Genomic DNA, 22,898 nt, shown 5'->3' with positions numbered 1-22,898 from the left:
GAAAAATCATCGTGTGTACGCTGCATAACGGGCACTTTTGACACTTTTTGGGGACCAGTGACACCAATACAGTGATCAGTACTACGAATATACATGGTGACTGTACTAATGACACTGGCTGGGAAAGGGTTAAAGTGTTTTGGTGTACTGTGTGTGCTGTTTTTACTAAGGGAAGTCATGGATTTTATTCCCTGCTTTGTGGGGAAAGAAAATCCATACCTTCCCTGCTGTGAGGACGGAGCGCTCTGCCTTGTTTACATAGGCAGGGCTCTGTCCTGTGTGTCTTCCTGATGATCAGTGGGTGCCAGCAGTCATCCATTCCCTGGCACCTGCTGATCGGTATCTGCTGTGTATAATCGCAGCACAGCTGGGTCGCCGGCGGCGCGTGCGCCTCCTACCCATAAGTGCCGAATCGCGTATCTAGTACATGCTCTAGTGCAGCAGAGCCGCCTTGCCATCGTACATCTTAAGTGCTACCGTCGGCAAGCGGATAAATCGGATGTTAACCCTTGCAGTGCCGGTGCACTGAAAGGGAGACTTTTCTGATTTTCCAGAGCTGGGCTTTAATTCAATAAGTCATAACTGTTATTCTGTTCAGTAATGGGAGCTGAAAATAATGATCGTTAGAGCAGATAACATGTGCGTTTTAGCTTAGTAAATTGAGCCAAGTGCTTTGCAGAAATAAAAGTGATGTAATGATGCTGGTTTAAATATCCTTAAACCATAATGTTTAATATGTACAAGAAAAAAAAAATACATTTCTCTTCCTTGCTCACCTTTCATGTATTAAAGCAAAAGTAAAAAAAAAAAAAAAGCTTCTCCCTGCAATGTAATGTCATAATGTGCTAGTATGCATTGCATACTAGCACATTATGAAAGACTTATCTTGAAACAAAGCCCTCCAGTGGCACGCTGTCAACCGCTGGCAGGGAACAAGTGCAAAGAAATGGCTGTTCATCCAACTAGAAATCTTGGGAGCTGATAACTTCCTGTAATCCCTGACACTGGTCTGTTATCAGTGAACATTGCTTCCTGCTATCTTAATGGGCTGCAAAACACCTTCCCCAGTTATAGAGAGGAATAGGGAGCTGTTATGTAGTCCTAGCTTGCTCCCTGTCCTAAGGTAACAATACTGCTCATTTGTCATCTTTGAACAGGAAGTGATTTATTGGCAGGATTACCAGGTTAAAATATAGGGGAAAAAAATGTGAAAAAAATATAAAACTGCAGCCATCCCATCTTAAGGACCGGTGAGCCACAATACTATCACATTTTTGATAAAACAGTTCCTCGAGGAAGGTCCCTGAAATAAGTGCTCTTTTATTCCCATGTCTCCTAACTTCTTCCCATTCCAACATCGCAGCCTCCTCAGGGGAGTGTCCTGTGCCCCCCATCCCACCAATGCTGTATCGATGGAATGGAGGGAAGATGGGAAAACATGGCTTGCTGGAGGACTGGATGGAAGAGTTTTAGCAGTGCTCAGATTTTTTATTTCTTTTTTTAAGTTGGACAGTATTATTATTATTATTATACAGAATTTATATAGCGCCGACAGGTTACGCGGCGCTTTACAACATAAATGACACCGAATCCTTCAATGTTTTGAAAGCTTTTTTATCCTTTGCCATTATTATATACTGTATGTACACTGGAGCATATTGCTAATTATGGGCTAGATTCGGGTACGGCGATGTAAGATTGTGCGGGCGTAGCGTATGTTATTTACGCTACGTCGCCACAATTTAGAGAGGCAAGTGCAGTATTCACAAGGCACTTGCTCCGTAAGTTGCGGCGGCGTAGCGTAAATCTGCCGGCGTAAGCGCGCCAAATTCAAATTGTCAAGAGGTGGGCATGTTTTAAGTAAATAAAACATGACCCCACGTAAATGACGTTTCTCACGAACGGCGCATGCGCCGGCCTTGAACGTATCCCAGTGCGCATGCTCCTAATCACGTCGCAAATAGTCAATGCATTATTATATACTGTATGTACACTGGAGCATATTGCTAATTATGAGCTAGATTCAGGTACGGTGACGTAAGATTGTGCGGGCGTAGCGTATGTTATTTACGATACGTCGCCACAATTTAGAGAGGCAAGTGCAGTATTCACAAAGCACTTGCTCCGTAAGTTGCGGCGGCGGCTTAGCGGAAATCTGCCGGCGTAAGCGCTCCGAATTCAAATTGTCAAGAGGTGGGCGTGTTTTATGTAAATAAAACATGACCCCACGTAAATGACGTTTCTCACGAACGGCGCATGCGCCGGCCGTGAACGTATCCCAGTGCGCATGCTCCTAATCACGTTGCAAATAGTCAATGCTTTCGACGAGAACGTAATTTACGCGAAACCCTATTCGCGAACGACTTAACGCAAACGACGTAAAATTTTCAAAATTCGACGCGGGAACGACGTCCATACTTAACATTGGCTATGCCTCATATAGCAGGAGTAACGTTACGCCGGAAAAAGCCTTACGCAAACGACGTAAAAAAAATCCGCCGGGCGCACGTACGTTTCTGAATCGGCGTATACAGCTCATTTGCATATTCTAAGCTGAAATCGACAGCAGCGCCACCTAGCGGCGAGCGTAAATATGCAACTAAGATACGACGGCGTAAGAGACTTACGCCAGTCGGATCTTAGCCTAATTTCGGCGTATCTTGCTTTCTGAATACAGAAAGAAGATATGCCGGCACAGCTTTGAATTTACGCGGCGTGTCAATAGATACGCCGGCGTAAATTCTTGCTGAATCTAGCCCTTTATATTCAGTCTCTGCTTCCTCCTTTTAGTAGTGCTGCCCAATAGATGTGCCTTGCTGATCCTTTTATCTCACTATCAGACAGAATCTATCTATATGAATACAGACCCTAAACATTGCTCTGGGTCGTTGGCATAGGCGTGCGCACAGGGTGTGCCAGGTGTGCCCAGGCACACCCTAATCACCCTGTGCAGAACACATTCCCCCACTGACCTGGCTCCCCCTCTTTCCCCCCACAGCACTGCCGGCTTCCCTCCTCTCCCACCAGTTGTTGCTGTGGATGTTTTAGGATGAGTAGGGGAAGGGGCCAGTAAATATGTCATTTACCGACCCCTTCCCTTTCTGAATGAAGAAAGTGAGTGATCGGTAGAGTGTGTTTGAGCTTTGGGGTGCACACCCTAATGCCAAAGGCTGCGCACACCTATGGTCATTGGAGATTTACTAAAAGCAAATCCACTTTGCACTACAAGTGCACTTGAAAAATCACTTGGGGAAGATCTGAAATGAGGGGAAGCTCTGCTGATTTTATCATCCAATAATTTACAAGCAAAAATGCATTTTTTTTCTTCTTTTCTTTGCATGTCCCCCTCAGATCTACAGCGACTGCACTTCCAAGTGCACTTGCAGTGCAAAGTGGATTTTCCTTTAGTAAATATACCCAACCACGGGTGGGGGGTGGCGCCCCTGCGACCCTTATGGGGCGGTCGCCACTGGTTGTATAACTATATGAAGACATTCGAGTATATTGCACGTTTGGCTTACTCTTTTTCTTTATTTTTGCAGCAATCGAGACTCAGAGCACCAGTTCAGAAGAGATTGTCCCCAGCCCTCCCTCACCGCCTCCCCTCCCCAGGATCTATAAACCGTGTTTTGTGTGTCAAGACAAGAGCTCCGGTTACCACTATGGGGTCAGTGCCTGCGAAGGCTGTAAGGTAAGTCTTTTGAAGCTGCACCTGGATTGGACAGGAGAGTACTTGTGTCTAATGCAATAGTCAATAGCTGTATGAGTGGATCTCTTATGTTGAGTGCTCTCTCCTTGAGAGATAATGCATTTGTCATGTGATCACAGTTGGGTAGACTATAAAAAAATAAAAATAAATTCTTCTCAAGGAAGAAGAAACAATTTAACACCCATTATTAACATATACGTGCGATGACAAAGGGGGAGCTTTAATGCCCATGTACCACACTTAAACACCGGACGCCTAGCAACGCATATGTGCTCAGAGCGCGCTCAGTGCAAAGACCGAGCTGTCAAACACGGCTCTCAGTCCGAACTAAAAGTCAGTAGCCGGCGGGACTGACTTCCGATCATGTGACCACTGCGCCGATCCTTCCTGTCCCCCTGGTGTCAGGGCGGATAGGAGGGGGTAAACTTAATTTTTCCTTAACCACTTCAATACCAGGCACTTATACACTTTTCAGCTTTCAGCGCTGCTGCAATTTGAATGGCAATTGTGCGGTCATGCTACTCTGTACCCAAACACATTTTTTATCATTTTGTTCCCACAAATAGAGCTTTCTTTTGGTGGTATTTGATCACCTCTGGGGTTTTTATTTTTTTGCGCAAAAAAAAAAAGACGGAACATTTGGAAAAAAAAAAGTTTACTTTGTTTCTGGTATTTTTTTGTGTAAATAAGTACATTTTCGACTTCAATGATGGGCACTGATATGGCGGCTGCACTGACGGGCACCGATGAGGTGGCACTGATGACGGACACTGATAGGCGGCACTGATGGTCACTGATAGGTGGCACTGGTATGTGGCACTGATGGGCACTCATAGGCGGCACTGATGGGTACTTATGGTGGCACTGATTGTTACTTATGGTGGTACTGATAGGTGGCATGGATGGGCACTGATGGTCACTGATAGATGGGTACTGATAGGTGGCACTGATGGACACTGGATGGCACTTATGGGTGGCATTGCTGGGCATCATTGATTTGCGGTCTTTCACAATGGTGCCAATCACATATTTGTCAATGGCACATATTTGGAAACAATTTGCATTTGTGGATGGCCATGTGGGATGTACCTGGCCATCCACATGCTTGGGACTTTGTCCTGGTGGTCCAGTGTGGGCGTCCGTGGGGGGGCTGCGCTGATAAACAATCAGCGCAAACCCCCCCTGTCAGGAGAGCCACTGATCGGCTCTCCTCTACTCGCGTCTGTCAGACGCGAGTGAGGAAGAGCTGATCAACGGCTCTTCCTGTTTACATCATGATCAGCCGTGTCCACGGCTGATCACGTGGTAAAAAGTCTCCGCCGGAGGCTCTTTACCGAGATCGGAGATGCAGGATGCACCCCGCATCACCGATCACCGTGCTGCGCACCGGCATGTTATCCTGCTGGACACCAATAGATGTCCAGTCAGGATGACAGAACCACTTTCCGGACATCAATTGTCTATTGACCGGGCGGAAAGTGGTTAAAGGGGTTGTAAAGGTAAAAAAAAAAAAAATTCCCCTAAATAGCTTCCTTTACCTTAGTGCAGTCCTCCTTCACTTACCTCATCCTTCGATTTTGCTTTTAAATGTCCTTATTTCTTCTGAGAAATTCTCACTTCTTGTTCTTCTGTCTGTAACTCCACACCGTAATGCAAGGCTTTCTCCCTGGTGTGGAGAAAGACTCTTGAGGGGGCGAGCTGGAGTGTCAGGACACTCTCTACTTTGCAGCTAGAGAAAGGAGCTGTGTGTTAGTCGGCGTCCTGACACTCCTGCTCGCCCCCTCAAGAGGCTTTCCCCACACCAGGAAGAAAGCCTTGTACTACTGTGTGGAGTTACAGACAGGAGAACAGGAAGTGAGGATTTCTCAGATGAAATAAGGACATTTACAAATACAATGGAAGGATGAGGTAAGTGAAGGAGGACTGCACTAAGGTAAAGGAAGCATTTCAGGGGAAAATATTTTTTTACCTTTTACAACCCCTTTAAATCAAATAAAAAACATGACTTAAATGAGCATTTTTTTTTTTTTTTATATTCTTGGAGTTTTCTTTTAAATTGTCTCCTGGCCGAGCCACGATATTCCCATTCGCTCTCTCCCCCCCTATGAAGTCCCGTGTGAGTCTCTGCAGCGTGCATGCAACCGTTCAGAGAGCCGCACACACAAGCAGCACTATAGGGATGCAGAGCAAAAGCCATGCCGTCCCTCTCGCACTGACTCTCTGAATGGCTGTACCTCGTAGTACAGAGCAGGAGCCAGCACGTTGAGGAGACTTCTACGGGACCCCATAGATCCCCGGGACATGGGGCATGGAGAGAGTGGGAATATACAGTGAGGGGAAAAAGTATTTGATCCCCTGCTGATTTTGTACGTTTGCCCACTGACAAAAAAATGATCAGTCTATAATTTTAATGGTAGGTTTATTTTAACAGTGAGAGACAGAATAACAACAAAAATATCCAGAAAAACACATTTCAAAAAAGTTATGAATTTTTACAAAACATGACTCGGTACTTGGTGGCAAACCCCTTGTTGGCAATCGGGGGTCAAACGTTTCTTGTAGTTGGCCACCAGGTTTGCACACATCTCAGGAGGGATTTTGTCCCACTCCTCTTTGCAGATCCCCTCCACGTCATTAAGGTTTTGAGGCTGAAGTTTGGTAACTCGAACCTTCACATATTTTCTATGGGATTAAGGTCTGGAAACTGGCTAGGCCACTCAAGGACCTTAATGTGCATCTTCTTAAGCTGCTCCTTTGTTGCCTCAGTCGTGTGTCTTGGGTCATTGTCATGCTGGAATACCCACCCACAGCCTATTTTCAATGCCCTGGTTGAGGGAAGGTGGTTCTCACCCAAGATTTGATGTTACATGGCCCCGTCCATCGTCCCTTTGATGCGGTGAAGTTGTCCTGTCCTTAGCAGAAAAACACCCCCAAAGCATAATGTTTCCACCTCCATGTTTAACGGTGGGGATGGTGTTCTTGGGGTCATAGGCAGCATTCCTCTTCCTCCAAACACAGCGAGTTGAGTTGGTGCCAAAGAGCTTGATTTTGGTCTCATCTGACCACAACACTTTCACCCAGTTCTCCTCTGAATCATTCAGATGTTCATTAGCAAACTTCAGACTGGCTGTACATGTGATTTCTTGAGCAGGAGGACCTTGCGGGTGCTGCAGGATTTCAGTCCTTCATGGTGTAGTGTGTTACCAATTATTTTCTTGGTGAATATGGTCCCAGCTGACTTGATCATTGACACGATTCTTCCGTGTAGTTCTGGGCTGATTCCTCACCGTTCTCATGATCATTGGAACTCCGCGAGGTGAGATCTTGCATGGAGCCCCAGACCGAGGGAAATTGGCAGTTATTTTGTGTTTCTTCTATTTGCAAATAATCGCACCAACTGTTGTCACCGTCTCACCAAGCTGCTTGGCGATGGTCTTGTAGCCCATTCCAGCCTTGTGTAGGTCTACAATCTTGTCCCTGACATCCTTGGACAGCTCTTTGGTCTTGGCCATGGTGGAGAGATTGAAATCTGATTACCGTATATACTGGAGTATAAGCCGAGTTTTTCAGCCCTTTTTTTTGGCTAAAAATACCCCTCTCGGCTTATACTCGAGTCAGTGTACCTTGGGCAACCATTTTTTAAAACTCGCGGCTTCTTCCTGGTCCCGTTCCGTGATAGGCAATTGACACTGTGTTCAGTGTTCCGCCCATCACGGACGTTCTCTTGTCCAAGGATGAAAGAACGTCCGTGATTGGCGGAACACTGAACATAGTGTCTGCTGGAAAACGGTGTCCGAGGATGAGAGAACTTCCGTGATAGGCGGAACACTTAACACAGTGTCAAATGCCTATCACGGGACGGGACCAGGAGGACGCTGCGAGTTTTAAAAAGTGGACGCCCGCAGCGCATCCTGTCAAGCATTTCAGGTACGCTGTAATGGACACAGTGAGGTTGTAATGGGCACAGTGAGGCGTTCAAATGGGTGTTGTTGACCCTCTTTTCTGCTTACAGTAGCTGCCGCATTCTCACCCTAGGCTTATACTCGAGTCAACAAGTTTTCCCAGGTGCCTCGGCCTATACTCGGGTCAGCTTATACGCGAGTATATACGGTAATTGATGGCTTCTGTGGACAGGTGTCTTTTATACAGCTAACAAGCTGAGATTAGGAGCACTCCCTTTAAGAGAGCACTCCTAATCTTAGCTCGTTACTTATATAGAAGACACCTGGGAGCCAGAAATCTTGCTGATTTAATAGGGGATCAAATACTTATTTTGCTCATTAAACTGCAGATCACTTTTTTTCACACTAGATGCCGTGCGAACTGGGCACCGCATCTAAATCACAACCTGTCCATGCAAACCGATTGCGGCGTGTGTTAACGACACCCCGCAATCGGCTTGCAAAACGCAGCATGATCTGCAGAATCGGATCGCATGGGTGTGAACAACCCATGTGATCCGATTCTAGTGTGGACAAAAAAAAGGGTGCTGCACCAGTTCAAGCAAATCTGAGGCTCAAATCGCACCCAAGAGACACTGCATGTAATTCACACACGAATGTGCTGCGAATCCTGTGCGAATTACATGCACCGCAGCAGTGTGGACCCAAACTTCATTTGCTTTTTAAACACTCCTTCTGTAGTGACAGTGACTGAAAGGCCTCGTTCCTAATGCACTGTGTCTTCTCTGCCTGATATGAATGTATCTCATGTAAATGATACCCTGTGGTCATTGCTTGTGGCATTTCTCCTGCAGGGTTTTTTCCGGCGCAGCATACAGAAAAACATGGTGTACACATGTCACCGGGACAAGAACTGCATTATAAACAAGGTGACGAGGAACCGATGCCAGTACTGCCGGTTACAGAAATGCTTCGAGGTTGGCATGTCCAAAGAATGTAAGTGTGCTCTACACTGTGGCTTTATACACTGATCAGTCTTTTGCTGTTAGGATATTTCTATTCAAATTTAAACAACCAATGTTGTTACAGTCACCTAATATGTAACAATATATTTTTTTTAAAGTGGTACTAAACCCTCCTATCCGCCAAGGAAGGTGCCATCTTATCTGCTGTCTAGATCTGCAGTTACCATGGTGCTGCAAACACAGCCAGCAGGTTTAATAACTCGTTAGCTTCTTATCTCTCCAGGGGATGGTGAAGTGCTGATAGACGTTAGAGAATGTTGTTGTGATCTGACCATATTTGGAGGGATTGGGAACCGTCTCCTGTTCCTGGGACAGCTGCAGGCATTGCTGTATAGCAGGTTTCACAGGAGAAAGCAGAAGGACAGAAAAGACAATTGCCAGTTGGTATTGATAGCCTCCATAGACTGGAGTTTCATGCCTCTGTCACCTGAAAGGGTCATGTTTTTCATTGACGTGTTGCCAGAAGACATTGAAGATGTCCACTTTTTGGACATTGAGATCTTTGCACTGGAGTTCCCGACTCCACTCACCTGCCTTGGCCATTAGACATTGAGATCTCTGCACTGGAGTACCCAGCCCCACCCACCCGCCTGCCCTGGCCATTGGATGTTATGATGTTTGTACTGGAGTTCCCAGCTCCATTCAACTGCCTTGTCCATTGAAATAGATCTTTGTACTGGATTCCCCAACTCCACTTACCTGCTTTAGCCATTGAGATCTTTGCACTGAAGTTCCTAGCTCCACCCACCTGCCTAAGCCATGAAGATCTTTGCACGGGAGTTCCCAACTCCACCCACCTGCCCTGGCCATTGAGATATTTGCACTGCAGTTCCCAACTCCACTTACCTGCTTTAGCCATTAGACATTGAGATCTTTGCACTAGAGTTCCCAGTTCCACCCACCTGCCATGTGCATTGAGATCCCTGCACTAGAGTTCCCAGTTCCACCCACCTGCCATGTGCATTGAGATCCCTGCACTGTAGTTCTCAGTTCCACCCTCCTGTCTTGTCCATTGAGATCCTTGCACTGGAGTTCCCAGGTCCACTCATCTGCCTTGTCCATTGAGATCCTTGTACTGCAGTTCCCAACTCCACTTACCTGCTTTAGCCATTAGACATTGAGATCTTTTCACTAGAGTTCCCAGTTCCACCCACCTGCCATGTGCATTGAGATCCATGCACTGGAGTTCTCAGTTCCACCCACCTGTCTTGTCCATTGAGATTTTTGCACTGGAGTTCCACCCACCTGCCTTGTCCATTGAGATCCTTGCACTGGAGTTCCCAGGTCCACTCATCTGCCTTGTCCAATGAGATCCTTGCACTGGAGTTCCACCCACCTGCCTTGTCCATTGAGATCCTTGCACTGGAGTTCCCAGGTCCACTCATCTGCCTTGTCCAATGAGATCCTTGCACTGGAGTTCCACCCACCTGCCTTGTCCATTGAGATCCTTGCACTGGAGTTCCCAGGTCCACTCTTCTGCCTTGTCCAATGAGGTCCTTGCACTGGAGTTCCCAGTTCCACCCACTGGCCTTGTCCATTGAGATCCTTGCACTGGAGTTCCCAGTTCCACCCACTAGCCTTGTCCATTGAGATCCCTGCACTGGAGTTCCCAGTTCCACCCACCTGCCTTGTCCATTGAGATCCTTGCACTGAAGTTCCCAGTTCCACCCACCTGCCTTGTCCATTGAGATCCTTGCACTGAAGTTCCCAGTTCAACCCACTGGCCTTGTCCATTGAGATCCCTGCACTGAAGTTCCCAGTTCCACCCACCTGCCTTGTCCATTGAGATCCTTGCACTGAAGTTCCCAGTTCAACCCACTGGCCTTGTCCATTGAGATCCTTGCACTGGAGTTCCCAGTTCCAACCACCTGCCTTGTCCATTGAGATCCTTGCACTGAAGTTCCCAGTTCAACCCACTGGCCTTGTCCATTGATTGAGATCCCTGCACTGAAGTTCCCAGCTCCCCCCACTGGCCTTGGCCATTTTTAGTGTGGTTAGATCCTTGTTGACATTTAAATACGGTAATAGGAATTTGAAAAAGAGACCTGCAGTGCCCTACTGATAACTGACTCTTTAATATATAATAAATGAAATGATGGTTCGAATTCACCGATGATGTTGTCTTAGTAATCGCAGGGACACATACACCTTATGGAAAAACATACCGCTGGCTTTTTACTAAGAAATAATATTTAAAAAAAAAAAATATATATATATATATATATATATATATATATAAGAAGGCCAGTATGGTGGCCTGAGTTTATGGGAGGAGCCCGGAGGGTATTTAAGCAGCCCACTCACACATGCTCTTTGTCGGTTCAGTGTGCAGTACTACACGTCACTGGGCCGACTCTTCCCAGCTCACCTCATATCCGTGAGTCTGCGCATTCAATCGCATTCGACATCGCAAGCGCTTTGCGGCTTCTCCCTTCATGGTCTTCGCCGGCGGTTCCCGCTTACTTCGCAGGTAGGATTCAAACCTTTTCATATCTTGTGCAATCTTACAATTCGTTATGCTTCCTATCCTGCATCCCTTTTGGGGAAAAAATCTGCTTCTGAGTTACTTTTGCTCATGTTCCAACATCATTTGGCTCAGGCATAGTACATTTGTAACTTCCTTCTGCCAAACATACAATTCATTTGTAAATCCATTTGGAGATTGACATGTGTTTGCATGGGTTCTTTGGCAGATTGAGGTGCTAATTGGACTCACATGGTGCCTTGTCTGCACTTGATTAGCCTGGGGGGATGGGTGGTTGGTAGGTGTTCGGTTTCAAAGCAAGGGGTAGCATACACTCTACAACCAATTCGTATCAGATTCGTTCAATACTCCTTACAATCAATTCGTATCGGATTCATTTCATGCATTTTACAACCATTTTGTATCACATACATTGCATACTTTCTACCTTGTCATTCATTGTTTCCCCTATGTCGTGTGTTTTAGTTCCCACAGCGGAACTTACGAATTGCTTGTACACGGCTCTTCTCTCTCATTTATTTACCAAAGTTATTGCCTGTGCGTCATGCATGGCGCCACACCACACTCTTGGGATGCGTTGCACATCCACTCCAGTCCAAAGCAAACCCAGTCGCACGTTCACTGTCCCAGGTAGGATTCGTTAGCTTGTTTGTCATGTCAAATTCGTGGCCACTCATGGTGTCACCTGTACCATATGTTTGGTTCCCGCAGTGGAGCTTACAAAGCATTGATACGCACTTCTCGTGTTCTATTTTCTACACCAAACCTTGTTGTTTTGCCCCATGCACGGCATCACGCTACACATTCCCGACATGTTTCACTCCAGCCACAGTCCGCCGCAAACTTACTCGCATGGCCCACTGTCGCAAGTAAGATTTACACATGCTTTATGTCTTATCAATTTGCTACCATTCGTTGTCTCCCATATCGTTCATTAGTGGCCCCTATGGAACCTACGATTCAAACAGGCATTGTCCTTCTACCTTATACTGCTTGCTTAAGGTACAAACAAACCAGGTGTTTTTATCCTTTCTCAGTAACCCAATTCTTATTGATTGAGACCTTGCAACCATGCAAATCATCTCAGCAGTCTGATACCCTTGCTGAGACCCTTGCAACACATGACCATTACAAAATGCGAAAAGAAAAAAAAAAAAACGCAAAAAAGGAAAAAAATATATAAAACGCAAAAAAAAAAAAAAAACGAAAAAAAAAAAAAAAAACTATTGCCACCACGTAATCTCAGCCCAGCAACCTGACACCTGTTGAGACCGTTGCAACGATGCAAAATTCGTCTCCACAGCCTGACATCCTTGTTAAGACCCTTGCAAACGCAATACCGTCTTAGCAGCCCCACACTCATCGAGACTCTTGCAACCACACTAAATCGTCTCAGCAGCCGACACCCTTGTTAAGACCCTTGCAACACATGACCCTTACAAAACGAAAAAAAATAAAAAATAAAAAAAAAAAAAACGCAAAAAGAAATATAAAAGTGCAGAAAAAAAAAAAAAAATTGCCACCACACAATCTCAGCCCCGCAACCTGACACCTGTTGAGACCGTTGCAATGATGCAAAATTCGTCTTCGCAGCCTGACACCCTTGTTGAGACCCTTGCAAACGCAATACCGTCTTAGCAGCCCCACACTCATCGAGACTCTTGCAACCACACTAAATCGTCTTAGCAGCCGACACCCTTGTTAAGACCCTTGCAACACATGACCCTTACAAAACGAGGAAAAAAAAAAAACGCAAAAAAAAAAAAAAACGCAAAAAGAAATATAAAAGTGCAAAAAAAAAAAAAATAAATTGCCACCACACAATCTCAGCTCCGCAACCTGACACCTGTTGAGACCGTTGCAATGACGCAAAATTCGTCTCCACAGCCTGACACCCTTGTTAAGACCCTTGCAAACGCAATACCGTCTTAGCAGCCCCACACTCATCGAGACTCTTGCAACCACACTAAATCGTCTCAGCAGCCGACACCCTTGTTAAGACCCTTGCAACACATGACCCTTACAAAACGAAAAAAAATAAAAAATAAAAAAAAAAAAACGCAAAAAGAAATATAAAAGTGCAGAAAAAAAAAAAAAAATTGCCACCACACAATCTCAGCCCCGCAACCTGACACCTGTTGAGACCGTTGCAATGATGCAAAATTCGTCTTCGCAGCCTGACACCCTTGTTGAGACCCTTGCAAACGCAATACCGTCTCAGCAGCCCCACACTCATGGAGACTCTTGCAAGCACAGAAAATTGTCTCAGCAGCCTGACACCCTTGCAAACGCAATACCGTCTCAGCAGCCCCACACTCATGGAGACTCTTGCAAGCACGCAAAATTTGTCTCCGCAGCCTGACACCCTTGTTGAGACCCTTGCAAACGCAATACCGTGTCAGCAGCCCCACACTCATGGAGACTCATGCAAGCACACAAAATTGTCTCAGCAGCCTGACACCCTTGTTAAGACCCTTGCAACACATGACCCTTACAAAACGCAAAAAAAAAAAAAAAAAAATATGCAAAAAAAAAAAAGCAGAAAAAAATTAATTGTCACCACACAATCTCAGCCCAGCAACCTGACACCTGTTGAGATCATTGCAGCCATGCAAAATCGTCTCAGCAGCCTCACACCATTGTTGAGATCCTTGCAAACGCAATACCGTCTCAGCAGCCCTACACTCATCAAGACTCTTGCAACCACACAATACCATCTCAGTAGCCTCACACCATTGTTGAGACCCATGCAAACGCAATACCGTCTCAGCAGCCCTACACTCATCAAGACCCTTGCAACCACACAATACCGTCTCAGCAGCCTTACACCATAGTTCAGACCCTTGCAAACGCAATACCGTCTCAGCAGCCCCACACTCATCAAGGCCCTTGCAACCACGGAATACCGTCTCAGCAGCCTCACACCATAGTTCAGACCCTTGCAAACACAATACCGTCTCAGCAGCCCCACACTCATCAAGACTCTTGCAACCACGCAATACCGTCTCAGCAGCCTCACACCATTGTTGAGTCCCTTGCAAACACAATACCGTCTCAGCAGCGCCACACTCATCGAGACCCTTGCAACCACGCAATACTGTCTTGAGCAACCTCCCACTCGTCAAAGACCTTTGTGACCATACAGTGTCGCCCCAGCAACCTGGCATTCATTGAGACCCTTGCAGCCAGACAAATCATCTTTGGCCTCATGTACACTGCTGTTGGTAAAAAAAAAAAAAAAAAATGGGTTCAGACGGATGTTCAGAGGCATTCGAAACGCATTCGAAACGCCAATGCCTGTAACAGCTTGTAAACACTGCCAGATGCGGTAACTCATGTTTACCAGCGTTTCATTCACAGTCGTTTTCATAAAAAAAATAAAGGGGAATATTGTCTCAGCAACTTGACACTCATTTGAGACCCTTGCTAAATGTAATATCATCTCAGCTACCTCACACCCTTCTAGACCTTTGCAACCACACAATCTCCTCTCAGCAACCTGACACCCGTTCAGACCTTTGCAGCCATACAAAGTCATCTTAGCAACCTGACACTCATTTGAGACCATTGCAAATGCAATATCGTCTCCGCAACCTGACACCCATTTAGACCCTTGCAGCCATACAAAGTTGTCTCAGCGGCCGACACTCATTTGAGACCATTGCAAAACGCAAGATCGTCTCAGCAACCCCTCACTTGTTGAGACCTGTGCAACCACACCATGCCATCTCAAAACAAACCTCATAATCATCGAGACCTTTGCAACCACACAATATCGTCTCAGCAAACCAGACTGAGACCCTTGCAACCACCAATACCATCAAACCTTCATACTCAAGGCCCCTGCCACCACACAATATCGTCCCAGCAACCTGACACTCACTGACACCCTTGCAACCGCACAATATTGTCTGCAGTAGTATAAAACACGTAGCGGCACGCACCTACGTGCAAACCCGAATACAAACTAAACTTGCAAACACACCTCAGTGACAAACAATCAGCCACACAAACACACAGTGGCACCCAGTTGGCCATTCATCTTCAGTGGCACGCGGGCCACTCATCTTTTCTCAGTTTTTTCTCTGCGGTTAGTTCAGGTTTTCATCCAGCACCAGCGAGTGCACGTTGGCCTGCGAGTGCACGTTGGCCTGCGAGTGCATGTATATCGTCTTGTTGAGCACCTGTGTATTGTCTTGATTTTCTCACACCAATGCAAGATCCAGTCCAAGTTCTCAAACTAGACCAAGCATCAGTAGCAGACTTAGCTATGTGGGACAACTTCCCCACCTGATAGAACATCATTTCAATCTTCATCCCGGCCGTGTCAGCCGAGCCACCAAAGGCTTTTGCAGCCATTTTTAGGCCGCCACTGGTTCTCCAAAACTTGGCCCCCAGAAATTCTCTTAAATTTTTGCTTCACCCAGTCTTCATCACGCCTCGTGCTGCACCCCATCGTGGCAGCTGCCCAGGTCTGGGTCCACACTTGAACAGGACAGACACTGTTCTTCACCACAGACAATCAGGCCACAGCCGACATCATCAATTAAGATAGATCTAAGTCACTCCCCATCACTTCCTGCGCAGGCTCGCGCAGCTGTCACTCCGTCACCAGTTAATATCTTATGTAGACCTTTTCCAGGCAAATGCAAAAAGCAGCTGATGCGCTTTCCTATTCCAACCTTGGAATGGATGTTTTTTCCAGCAAGAGCCTGGAGCCGACCCAACAACTATCCCTGTCCCACCATGGACATTGCTGACGATGGACTGAAGTCGCATCTCGCCAACGCAATCCAACTTATTAACCACTCCTTGGCACGCAACACACTGAAGGCCTATCGCACTGCTTGGAACACTAATCGCAAATTTTTGGCCCCTTGCCCCGGAACAGCAATAGGCAACGTTGGACACATCCTAGCCTTCATATCGTATTGCCACATGCAGCTGACCATTTCTCAATACTATCTCGCCATATCTAGATGACATCCAGCATTTCCTGTCCCTGCAGGACCCCAGTAAACCGTCAGTATTCTCGAGCCCATGCAGTCAAATCCCTCCTACAGGGCATACAGAAGCACTGTAGTCAGTGGCAAGCGCCTAGCTTTCAAGAGTCCCCTCTTTAGGGACTTGTCTAAAATCCTTACTCGTTCCCTGTTTGGGGGTTTGCCCAGTCTAGTCACCCAACAGCCATCTACCAGGCCTTCTACGGTTCCCTACAACCTAGTGAATTTAGTCAGCGGCTCCGGCAGTCACACACTGCTCCGACGCCACCCGACTTGCTTTCGAACCACTACACTCTCACAGTCTGCAAACGCAACAAACAGGCCCCTGGGGTTGACATCAACCTGTTTCAGCCTGACGCCCAGTGACGGTGCTCAACCCACTACTGCTCCATCTACCCAGCCAATCTGAGGGTAGCTCGTTGCTACCCTTTCTAAACCAGCTCCCTGAGTGTCAGCCAGTGTGTCAAGCATGTCAGAATCCTCCTAAGTAACTTGTGCTTCAAACCCCAGTCAGTTCTCTGGACATTCTTTCCGAATTGGAGCAGTCTCAGTTGCCTCCCAACAGGGAGTACCAGACTACGTAATCAAGATACCAGGCTGATGGAAGTCTCCTTGTTTTGCCACATACATCCCAAATCCTCATGAAGGAATGGCACAAGCCTTTACCAAGCTGGCTCAATAAATACAAGAAATCAATATAAACTATTTCCCTATCTGAGTCTTTTGCCCCCTTTTCTTGGCATACTGACCAGACCACCAAGGCACACTTCAGGTCTATTTATGTTGTAAGTCTTGTCGCGTGTTTATGTGATCCACATCTCTCTCGGTTAGAGGGTAATGACCATAAATAAGAAGGCCAGTATGGTGGCCTGAGTTTATGGGAGGAGCCCGGAGGGTATTTAAGCAGCCCACTCACACATGCTCTTTGTCGGTTCAGTGTGCAGTACTACACGTCACTGGGCCGACTCTTCCCAGCTCACCTCATATCCGTGAGTCTGCGCATTCAATCGCATTCGACACCCTCCCGCCCTTCCCTTTTTCAGGGCACTTCTCAGCATGTCCTTCTTCAATTAACTACCCATTACTTACCTTGGGTATGCCCCCTTTTCTTGGCATACTGACCAGACCACCAAGGCACACTTCAGGTCTATTTATGTTGTAAGTCTTGTCGCGTGTTTATGTGATCCACATCTCTCTCGGTTAGAGGGTAATGACCATAAATATATATATATATATATATATATATTTATTTTTTTTATCTATATAAATTATGCTATTAAGTGTGAAGGGAGAAAAGTCCATGCCCTGTACATTATTACCCTGCCTGGGTGTTGGTCAGAGAATATTTTCTGTGAGTACTTTTCTTGTGATTTCCTTTAGTTCTCATTGGTTTCTAAATCTGGGTAGCCACCCGAGAGCGAAAATATTGCTGGGTCTTTGCTCATATCTGGGGGTACTTTAGTGAGAATCCCATTGGGGAAAACTTCTAAAATGTCAAAATACCTTTTTATTTTAAAAATCATTAAATTAATTAAATACTTTAGGGAAAAGCAATGAAAATAAATTAATTATATTATATTATGCATACAGTCATGGCCAAAAATATTGGCACCCCTGCATTTCTGTCAGATAATGCACCACTTCGCCCAGAAAATTGTTGCAATTACAAATGTTTAGACATTCTCATGTTTATTTCTGTTGTTTGTATTGGTGTGACACAAAAAAAGTGTAGAAACAAAAAGCCAAATCTGACACATTCCACTCCAAAACTCTAAATATGGACTGGACAAAATTATTGGCACCCTCAATTTAATATTTGGTAACACACCCCTTGGAAAGAATAACTGAAATCAATTGCTTCCTGTAACCATCAATGCGTTTCTTACACCACTCTACTGGATTTTTGTACCACTCTTCTTTTGCTAACTACTCCAGGTCTCTCAGATTGGAAGGGTTTCTTTTCCCAACTGCTGTTTTGAGATCTCTCCACAGGTGCTCTATGGGATTTAGATCTGGACGCATTGCTGGCCAACATCGGTACTCTCCGGCGCTTTGTCCTAAACCATGGGTGCTTTTTGATGTGAGCTTTGGGTCATTGTCCTGCTGTAAGACTCATGACCTCTGACGGAGACCCAACTTTCCGACACTGGGCCCTACATTGCACCCCAGAATTCTTTGGTAGTCTTCAGATTTCATAATGCCATGCACACAGTCAAGACATCCAGTGCCTGAAGCAGCAAAGCAACCCCAAAACATCAGTGAACCGCCGCCATGTTTCACTGTAGGAACTGTACAGCCATGGCCAAAAGTTTTGAGAATGACACAAATATTAATTTTCACACTGCCTCAGTTTTTATGATGGCAATTTGCATATACTCCAGAATGTTATGAAGAGTGATCCAATAAATTGCAATTATCGTATATACTCGAGTATAAATGCCCCCCTCGGCTTAAACTCGAGTCCCCTTTTTGCGCCTGATCTCCTGGACATTGGGGACCCGGTACTGGCCAGCCCTAGGTCCCCTGGACCCAAACTTCGCACACATATAGCCCCACTCTTCAAGTGTGCAAAGTTTGTTGTCCGGGGGACCTACGGCCGGGGAGCACCGATTTTTCAAATTCGGGCAAGTGTACAAAGTTTGCACCGATTTTTCAAATTCGGGCACCCCTTCCATAGACTCCCATGTTAAATGGTAATTTCTCCAGTAACTTTTGGGGACCTGGTACCATCCGGCCGTACACATGTAGCCCCAGTTGTCCTCTACACGTGTACAAAGTTTGCTGTCTGGGGGACCTACGGCCGGGCTCCCATTCTATATACTCCCATGTTAAACGTAAGTCTAGTCATTGGCACAGTAAAGCATGGACACAGTGAGGCAAGCAGATGGACACCCTAGGCTTATACTCGAGTCAATACGGTTTCCCAGTTTTTTGTGATAAAATTGGGTGCCTCGGCTTATATTCGGGTCGGCTTATACTCGAGAATATACGGTGTTTTTATAAAGTCCCTCTTTCCCATGAAAATGAACTTAATCCCATAAAAAACATTTCCACTGCAGTTGTTAAGGCTTCAGGGTGCCCAAGAACAGCAAGCGTCAGGGCAGGATCAGGGCACCACCAGTGCAGAGCTTGCTCAGGAATGGCAGCAGGCAGGTGTGAGCACACTCACAATTTTGCCTAAGAACCAGGGGTCAAGTCCTGGGGAAAAAAGTGTGGGAACTCCCACCCAAGATCCACTCCCCCACCCAAATAAAATAAAAAATTATACCCTCATATGCATAATTACTAAACCGCATGTTTTTTTTTGTTAAGCAAGTTCTTTCTAAATCCCGTGATAACTCGCGGCAGACCTCCGCAATGTCTCCTGGGAACAATGACAAAAGCTCCCAGGAGACATTGCGGCATTGAGGAAGTGGCGGAATACCCGCACACTACCCGATGAATCCATATACAGGAAGTGGCCAGTAACATAAAGGATTACTAAGGTTCGCCTGCCCCTGACAGTGACTCGAGCTGGGCTTCGCCGCTTATTGAAGGATTGGCTCGGGCGGCTCGGTTGCTCTCGAACTGCAAAGGGAACTGCGTTCCTGCTGTGAAAAAAGTGCAGGAACTCCGTTCCCGCAGGACTTGAGCCCTGCTAAGAACACAACCATGAATAAAGAATGGCACAAAAACATCCTCCAAGAGCAACTTCTCCCAACCATCCAAGAACAGTTTGATAAGGAACAATGTCTTTTCCAGGATAATGGCGCACAATGCCATAAGGCAAAAGTGATAACTAAGTGACTTGGGGAACAAAACACCAACATTTAGGGTCCATGGCCAGGAAACTCCCCAGACCTTAATCCCATTGAGAACTTGTGGTCAATCCTCGAGGCAGGTGAACAAAAAACCCACAAATTCTGACAAACTCCAAGCATTGATTATCTAAGAATGGGCTGCCATCAGTCAGGATGTGGCCCAGAAGTTGATTGACAGCATGCCGGGGCAAATTGCAGGGGTCTTGAAAAAGAAGGGTCGACACTGCATAAACCTAATGTAATTGTCAATAAAAAGCCTTTGACACTTGTAATTATACTTCCATATACCATAGTAACATTTGACAAAACGATCTAAAAACACTGAAGCAGCAGACTTTATGAAAATTAATATTTGTATCATTCTCCAAAAATTTTGGCCACGGCTGTATTCTATTCTTTAGAGTCCTCATTTCTTTTTCTGAAAACAGTAGAATGATGGGCTTTATCAAAAAGCTGTAATTTTTGTTTTGTCTGTCCACAGCACATTCACCCAAAAGGATTTTGGCTCCCTCAGGTAAGTTTTGGCAAACTCTTCGATCAATTTTCTCTTTCATCCATGTCCAGGGAGATTAGCTACAGTTGTGGGCTGTAAACTTCTTGACAATGCTGCGCACAGTGGACACAGGAACATAAAGATCTCTGGAGATGGACTTGTAACCTTGAGATTGTCCATGCTCCGTGTAGCACACACAGAGACACACAACAGAAAGGTTGAGTCAATTTTTCAACATTTAACTGATTTCTGGTGTGATTTTCTATATTGTCAGCACCTGTTAATTGATACAGGTGAGTTTAATTACAGGAGCATCACAAACTTGGAATGCAATTATTGCTTACAATTTTGAGGAGGTGCCAATAAATTTGTCCAGTCCATTTTTGGAGTTTGGCGTGGAATGTGTCAGATTTGGCTTTTTGTTTCTATACTTTTTTGTCATACCATTACAATCAAAAGAAATAAACATGAGAATGCCTAAACACTTGTAATTGCAACAATTTTCTGGGAGAAGTGGTGCATTATCTGACCAACGCTGGGGTGCCATTATTTTTGCCCATGACTGTGTGTGTGTGTGTATGTTTTATATATATATATATATATATATATATATATATATATATATATATATATATATATATATATATAATGGGCCAGATCCAGAGAGAATTGGATCCGTGCAGTGTATCAGAGATACGCTACGCCGCCGTACCTTACCTGCCGGAATTTCGAATCCTCAACGATTTCGCGCCGTAAGTTACGGCGGCGTAGTGTATTTCTGGCGGCGGAATTCAAATCGGCGATCAGGGGGCGGGTTTCATTTAAATGAAGCGTGTCCCCGCACTGAATGAACTGCGCATGCGTCGTCCAGAAATTTCCCGCCGTGCTTTGCGCGAAATTACGTCGTAACGACGTCATATTTTGAACTTAGACGTGAGTTACGTCCATCCCTATTCACGGACGACTTACGCTCATTTTTAATTTTTTTTTGCCCACCTTCCAAGCCAAGTCGCCAGGGCACTATTTCTAGTCGCCCTGGCGACCGGGATTTGTCGAGCCCTGGCCTAATTAGAGAGCCGCCTCTGTGGATAAGTATAGAGAGGGACTGTACACGATAGTAAAAATTTGACAATAGATCCAGCCCTTCCCTACACTATCCAGAATGTAAAAAATGCCTCCACTTTCACTTCCAGAATGCTTAGCATAGCTGAAATGCAAATAGAAATAGTACCACTGTTACCCAACATGTTTTACACCCTGGGAGGAGTGAGTGGTGTTTAGGAGGGCATATTTAATCAAAGACCACACCACTGTGACTATGCTCATTTATGGTCCCCTGAGCTAGCTAAAGGCATCACCTGAAGCTCAAGATTAGATAGTGGGAACAGCCATCTGATTCTATTCTATCAGGCATTTGTGAATCTTTATGGAGGTTAAACAGGTGGAGCAGGTTAAACCTCTTTCGGTATATGTGCTATGTGTACGCAATTGGAGTTCTACTTTAAAAGTTAGATTTGGCTGGTGTCCACATCTTAAAGTTGATAAATCTCAGTTTACCTTGGCCGTACCATCTGGTCACAAGATAACCCGCAGTGATCCCAAATTAGGGTTCATGCTCACGAGTCTCTTGGCATTGTGCCTGGAGCTATCTGCGTACTCTTGCATTGCCCAGATGCTCTATAGGGTGAATGGTCTGTTCTTTTTTGCAGTAGGGTTATATCACACGAGGGAAACTGCCATTGGTGAGGTTGCTCCTTAGTGGATAAAACCACCAAGGTGTAGCCAACCTTGGAGCAACGTCTATTAGGGTAAGTGGCAGTTGAATGCCAGGGATTCTGCCAAGGGCGACACACGCATACATCGTTATTAAACACTAGTGGGAGCTCTCAACTTATCTGTCTCGCCTTTAACAACTATTGAGATGTGATATCAGCTGCACAGGGAGTGTATTGTTTTAAGAAGTCAGCTGACTCATTGACTTGCATTGGGAGAACGAAGCAGGACAGCGCAACCATTGTGTAGCACTTGAAAGCATATCTTAGGTATGTAATGAGCACATTTGGATACCATATATATATATATATATATTTACAGATTATACATAAAAATTACCCATGTACAGTTGACCTCTTTACATTATTATCTAAAGAAAAATAAAACTGGAAAAGATTATATGTTCTCCACCTTGGTCAAGGTGAAGATACAGTGAGATCGTCTCCCAATCGTTTGACCTGAGAGCCAGTCAGAGGCGTAACTAGAATCTTCAGGGCCCCGGTGCAAGAAACCATGAAGGGCCCCCCCCATGGGCATTGCTCGGTCTACAAAAGATCTCGGGCTAGAGCCCATGGCAGTGTAGCAAGCAAGTAAAGAAAGTCATATGCTTGGGCGGGTATAAACATGTATACAATATACGTGTGTGTGTGTGTGTGTATGTGTATATATTGTCACATAACTAAGTGCAGATCCTCCTTGCATCAGGGT

General features: G+C 45.5%; 1 protein-coding gene across 5 annotated transcripts in view; it reads left to right on the top strand.

The window, feature by feature from the left end:
• Nucleotides 1-22,898, top strand: part of RARA (retinoic acid receptor alpha) — a 255,221-nt gene that overhangs the window by 201,668 nt on the left and 30,655 nt on the right. For 3 of the 5 annotated variants that reach the window (XM_040330406.1, XM_040330407.1, XM_040330409.1), the window contains 3 exons: nt 3,543-3,691; nt 8,466-8,607; nt 20,406-20,438. In XM_040330406.1, the coding sequence (XP_040186340.1) occupies nt 3,543-3,691; nt 8,466-8,607; nt 20,406-20,438 (324 nt within the window). The remainder of the gene's footprint in view (nt 1-3,542; nt 3,692-8,465; nt 8,608-20,405; nt 20,439-22,898) is intronic. The other 2 variants (XM_040330410.1, XM_040330411.1) reach the window with 1 other exon arrangement.

This window comes from Rana temporaria, chromosome 12, assembly GCF_905171775.1.
Source record: "Rana temporaria chromosome 12, aRanTem1.1, whole genome shotgun sequence".
Lineage (NCBI taxonomy): Eukaryota > Metazoa > Chordata > Amphibia > Anura > Ranidae > Rana > Rana temporaria.
The sequence above is the reverse complement of the archived record's forward strand: the minus strand, read 5'-3'. Positions and strand labels throughout refer to the sequence as shown.